The sequence below is a fragment of the Rattus norvegicus genome, chromosome 10 (genome assembly GCF_021556685.1).
Source record: "Rattus norvegicus strain SHRSP/BbbUtx chromosome 10, alternate assembly SHRSP_T2T, whole genome shotgun sequence".
In the NCBI taxonomy this organism is placed as follows: domain Eukaryota; kingdom Metazoa; phylum Chordata; class Mammalia; order Rodentia; family Muridae; genus Rattus; species Rattus norvegicus.
This window is the reverse complement of record NC_141543.1, coordinates 66,969,624-66,975,623: the sequence shown is the minus strand read 5'-3', so window position 1 is coordinate 66,975,623 and position 6,000 is coordinate 66,969,624. Positions and strand designations below refer to the sequence as shown.

Genomic DNA, 6,000 nt, shown 5'->3' with positions numbered 1-6,000 from the left:
AAATGGGTGAATGAGCGACAGAAGCCATAGGATCTGGGCTGTTTTGTTTGTCTGAACCAGCTCTCCACTCCCTCGTCTGTTAAGTTGGGATAATGGTAATTACAAACTCCAGAACTACTTTGTGGATTAAGAGTCAAGGCTGTAGTATGCCTGGTATGTGCATGACATATAGTAAGCATTAGGAAACATCCGCTATTATGGCCATTAAAAGGAAACTCTCTGAGTATCTGAAACTCTTAGACATTGTCAGTAGGAATGTGAAAATAATACCCTCCTTATAATTGTAAACACAGACAGACCTTACCACTTAGCAGTCTTACTTCTAGGCATACACTTCAGCAAACAAAAAACTTACACAAAACTGTAGACAGGAATGTTTATAGCAGCTTTATTCACAACTTCTCAGAATTTAAAACAATGTTTCCAAATCACCTAAGTAGATAAACAAATCAAAGGAGCAAGAAACAAAACTGATGACACAAATAATAATGTGGATGGATCACAGATCCATTACGCTAAGTGAGAGAAGACAGAGTCGAAAGGTGACATGCTATAGGTCTCCATTCATGTAGAACTTATATGACATTCCGGAAAAGTCAGACCAGAGATTTCCAGACAATAGAGTGGGTGTGAAGAAAAGTAGGGGATGATGGAAATATCTCAATTGGACTGTGGTGTGCTGAGATGACAACATGCATTTAATAAAGCTCACAGCACTGGAAACTGAAAAGAGCTAATTTCATGGTATGCAAATTATATCTAATTTAAAAGAGAAAAATAAGACACTAGGTAAAACTGCATGTGTCTTTAGGAATGGTACATGCGCTTTCCTTCCCCTCTCTCTCTTCTCACTCTACCCCCCTTTCGTCTTTCTGTCTTATTTTTATTTTCTTAATTCTATGTGTATAGGTGTTTCGCCTGTATATAAATGTATACACCATGTGCATGCCTGATGTCCAAGGAAGCCATAAAAGGGTGCTGGATCCCTTGGAACTGGAGTTACAGACCGATGTAAGCTACCATGTGGGTGCTGGGAATTGAATCCAGGTCCTCTGGGAGAGCAGCCAGTGCTCTTAACCGCTAAGCCATCTCTCCATCCCCTTTATTTTTAAATTATGTATATGTGCATCATGTGCGTGGGTGTTCCTGGAGGCTGAGGGGATGTTGGACGCCGTGGAGCTGGAGTTCCATGGTTGCCGGCTGCTCAGTGAAAGTGCTGGTAACTAAACTTAGGTTCTGGATCCTCTGGAAGAGCAACAAGCAGTATTAATGGCTCAGTCATCTTGCCAGCCTTTGTTTTTGATTTTTTCTTTCTTTCTTTTTTTTTTTCCAGAGCTGGGGACCGAACCCAGGGCCTTGCGCTTGCTAGGCAAGCGCTCTACCACTGAGCTAAATCCCCAACCCTGTTTTTGATTTTTAAGAATCTCATTACATAGTCCAGCTGGCCTCAAACTCTCCACCTTTCTGCTTCAGTTCCCAGAGTCCTGGTATTTATAGGCATGTGCTACCACAGTCAGACGGCACCTATAGTTTCTGATAATAAAACTACCGTATGTTCATTATAGACATGTGGGAAAATAAAGAAAAAATATTTCCTTGTCATTTGCTTTTGGTTGAGAAAGTAAATTCCATATCCACCTACCCTCCATCTTCCAAGGGTTGGGATTAAATATAGACTTATACCATCACACCCAGCCAAATTTGCTCTCAAAAAATAAATATTCTGCTTTCTGAAATACACTGTGTATACATTCCCATGTTATTAAATAATTTTCAAAACAATGTTATGAGTCAATGTGTGTGTGTGTGTGTGTGTGTGTGTGTGTGTGTGTGTGTGTGTGTGAGTGTGTGTGCCAAATGTGTGGAGGTCAGAGGGCAACTTGTGGAAGTTAGGACTCTCTTTCCAACAAGTGGGTTCCAAGGATGAATTCAAGCATCAGGCTTTTCAAGCAAATGCTCTACTGGCTGAGCCATCTTGATGTCTCCTCTGCACTTCTGCAATTATATTTTTTAAGCAGTTTCTTTGGTTGCTAAAAATTATACTACTTACACATTTTTTTGGCAAACCAAAACAAAATTCCATTCCTAATACTGCAATTTTTTTTAATGAAAAGAGCAAATTATATTATTCCTGCAGAAATTTCGATAAAACTATATGTCAGAAAAAAAAAAAAAAAGTTCAGCAGGGCCAGATACTCCTTGGTCGAGGGTTTCACAATGTCAAACTGGTAAGGCAACCCTTCCCTTGGCTGCAATTCCCTCATTGTTCCAGTACCTGCTGGAAAAGCCGTTCCACAGGGCGATCTGGCTCCTCTTTTTGTGATGTAGGAGGCTAAACACCCTAACATTTCCTGTACTACCTGCCTAAGTTTGCATAATACTTCCATATTTAATGCTCACCCCATCTAACGTAGTGTACGCAGGGCAGATGGGAGCACTTTGTTCAAGGTCGTAAGGTTATCAAGGGTGTAAACAAGGATGTACAGCTTGGACGTCCAGTCTCAAAAATCAAACACTTTCCTGCGTTGAGTCATTTTCCCCCCTACTCCCCACCCTAGTGAGGAGGCTTCAGACAATTTTGCGCAGGGGATCCTTATCTAAGACACTCCCCCAAACTTCATATGCCCTTGGCAACACCGCCACTTACCAGCGAGTCATTTCACCCGCTATGGTAGGGGGTCACAGACTGTTCCAGACCAAGGGGATCCAGCGAGTGGGTTGTATGTTGGCTTCGTTGCCAGAGGGGCTTACTGCCCATCCATTGAGACACTGACGGGGCCAACCGCTCTCTGGGGCGCCCCCGCTCTCCAGCGACACTACGGCGCCGGTGGGAGACGCGCCCTGGGCGAGGTGGGGAGGGTTCCCAATCTTAAGAACCCGCCGCGTGCGGCCAGGGAACCTGTGGTTAAGGGTTATCTGGAGATTTTCCAGGGATTTGACTGCCATGGCTGAAGTCAGTCCTCCGCTATCCCAGAGTCCCCCGGTTCCCGGAAGTGCCCGACTCTCCGGAAGTGCCGGGCTAGACGAGCGAGTAGCGGCTTTCTCGAGCCCTGTACCTGGAGGATTGCAATTCTGGGGTCCTGGTGATAGACAGATCACGACAGGGTTGGAGAGGGCGTCGGGGGCTGAGCGGCGGGATGATGGAGGAGGAGGAACTGGAGTTTGTGGAGGAGCTGGAGGCTGTGCTGCAGCTCACGCCAGAGGTGCAACTAGCCATCGAGCAGGTGAGCGCTCCACCCCCTCAGGAGGGTGCTACGGTGGAATGGGCGGCTCTGGGCCGGGGTCGAATCCACCCTTCTAGGCTGGAAAGGTGGTGGCTCGAATTTAGAGCGGAAGTCTGGATAGTAGTGAAGGTGGGAATGGGTTTCTCAGCCCGGGGACAAAACACGTCTTCTCTAGGCTCTTTAGAGGTTGTCACGCCCTGCTAGGTTTGGGCCTAGATGTACTCTTTGACAGGATGAACCTAGGAGCCCTGTGACTGGAGAATTCGGATTATGGGAGATTTTTAAGACCTCATTCATTTTCTAGCTAGTACTGCTTCTCCCATTTCTCAGGTTAAGCTCTTGGAGTGCTTTGGAATTGGCAGCGGGATACTTTCATTGCGGAAACAAATGACCGAATAGGGGTGTGGGGAGGCATACTGGAAAATGGCTCTTGTGCTGGTGTATGGGTGTGTGTACTTGACACAAGCTGGAGTCATCTGGGAAGAGAAAGCTTCAGTCGAGAATTGCCTCCATCGGATTGGCTCACAGGCAAGTCTGTGGGGGCATTTTCTTGGTTGATGCTGTAGAATGGCCCAGCCTACTATGGGAGGTACCACCCCTGGGCAGCAGGTTCTGAGTTGTATAGAAAAGCAAGCTGAGCAAGCCATGGAAAGTAAGCCAGTAAGTAACATTCCTTGGTGGTTTCTGCTCTATTTCCTGTCCTGGTTTCACCTGATAATATACTGTAACCTGTAATCCAAAGAAATTATTTACTTCCCAAGTTTTTGGTCATGCTGTGTTATCACAGAAATGTAAAGCAAACTAAGACAGTTCTTTACCATAATTAAAAGGTTGAGGGCTAGTGAGATGGTCAGTGGGTAAAGGCACTGTGCCACCAAGGCTGCTGACCTGAGTCTCTTTCTCAAGACCCTCAGATAGAGGGAGAAAACTACTCTTGACCATAACACACACACACACACACACACACACACATCTCCCTACCCCCTGGTCTACAAAGTGAGTTCCAGGATAGCAAGGGATACACAGAGAAACAAATAAAAAAGTATTAATGGTCCATATATGCTAATTATTATTATTATTTTTTCTTTTTTTCGGAGCTGGGGACCGAACCCAGGGCCTTGCGCTTGCTAGGCAAGCGCTCTACCACTGAGCTAAATCCCCAACCCCGCTAATTATTATTAGTAGAATTAATATTTTACTTGGGCAATAGTCACTAAGTGAGGTACACTCTTCCTTTCCTTTCCATTAGTATTGGAGGATTGAACTAGATCCTTGGCACATGAGGTAAGTAAGTGTCTTACCACTGAGCCATATCAATATCTCCTGATGTGCTTTTTCTTACAGTGTGAACCCATGTCAGTTCCCTTAAGGAAGATCTTTCTCCCTTTATAAAGAACAAAACCCTATGCAGGGGCCTACACAGTTACTTCTAGTATCATGACCATACATTTTAATATACTTGACAAGGGACTTTAGTCACCAAAACCTTCTTGTTGAGAAGAGAGGACTCTTAGGGATATTCTTCAGTGTCACCCAAATTGCAAAAATTCTCAACATTTTAAGATTTTTACTGTATTTATGTGTATATGACCTGTACATGTGTCTCCTTGAAATTCCTTAAACCACCCATGAAGTACAGTGTCTTAACATCTTTTGGTAAATCTAGAATTTTTCTGCTAACATTGAAGCCTGACATTCTCTCTATAGGTGTCACCGGATGAAGTAGCTTAAGTCAAGGGCTGTGTTGTGTGAAATCTGTTAATGCCTGGGATTAAACCCAGGAACAGGAAGAGAAGAATGAAGAAACTGGGAGCAGTTAGGAAGTGGATAGCCCATTTCCTCATACTACTCACAATGACAGGCCCTGTTCCCAGCACTCCCTCTGCCAAGGGCTTTTAATTAATTCTGTAATCACACGTACGTGTGGTGTATTCTCACCATAGGTGTACAGCACAGAAGTGAAATGCTAAACTTTTCAAAGACATTACTAAGCTCCACCTCTCACTGGCTTTGCCTCCACTTGCCCTCTACATCACAGAAGCCATAACTCTTCTAATAACCGTCTTTTCTAAGAAGTCATATTGGTTCGTTCATTTTTATTCTTAAATTAAAAAATTACTTATTTACAGTTTATGTGTATATATGTGTGAGCCTGAGTGAGTTTATGTGTACAATGTAAATTCAGGGGCCCTTCAAGGTTGGCAGATGCATTAGGTTCCCTGGAACTGGAGTTGGAGTCCATTGCAAGGAGCTACCATATGGGTTCTAGAAACTGAATCCAAGTCCTCTGCAAGAGCAGCCATTGCTCTTAACCCTGAGCCATCTCTCCAACTCCGGATTCTCTATATTTCACGGACTGTTTTGCTGAAGATTGCTTTACAGAGTTATTATCTGTCTTGAGCTAGTAAAGTTCAGAACCCAAGGGATCACTTTCTTTTCCTCTTTTGTTTTGTTTTATTATTACATTTGTATCCCTGTGCACTGGTGTGCTTGTGGAGGTCAGAGGATAAATTGCAGAGTTAAGTCAATTCTCTTCTACAACATGTGGGACCTAGGGACTGAACTCAGGTCATCAAGCTTACAGAAAATTATTTTACCTGCTGAGTCTAATTTTGCTAGTCTCTGCACCTCGCTACCCTGTTTTGGAAGCAGGGTCTCATGTAGGCCTTGCCCTCACAATGTAGCTAAGATTGATCTTGAGTTCCTGATCCTCCACAATCACTCTGGTACACATGTACACTCACACCACCTCCCCAGTGCTAGGATTATAGGCGGT

The 6,000-nt window shown here is 44.2% G+C and overlaps 1 protein-coding gene and 1 long non-coding RNA gene across 2 annotated transcripts in view; one reads left to right on the top strand and one right to left on the bottom strand.

Annotated features, from left to right (window-relative positions):
* Positions 1 to 374: 374 nt before the first annotated feature.
* On the bottom strand, positions 375 to 2,970 carry LOC103693391 (uncharacterized). Its single transcript, XR_015631812.1, has 2 exons — positions 2,648 to 2,970; positions 375 to 1,245 (listed from the first exon to the last, which is right to left on the bottom strand). It is a non-coding gene; the product is annotated as an uncharacterized LOC103693391 (long non-coding RNA).
* Positions 2,971 to 3,006: 36 nt separating this feature from the next.
* Positions 3,007 to 6,000, top strand: part of Vps53 (VPS53 subunit of GARP complex) — a 118,882-nt gene continuing 115,888 nt past the window's right edge. The window contains 1 exon segment of the mRNA NM_001105813.1: positions 3,007 to 3,224. Within this exon segment, the coding sequence (NP_001099283.1) occupies positions 3,138 to 3,224 (87 nt within the window). The 5' untranslated portion in view covers positions 3,007 to 3,137.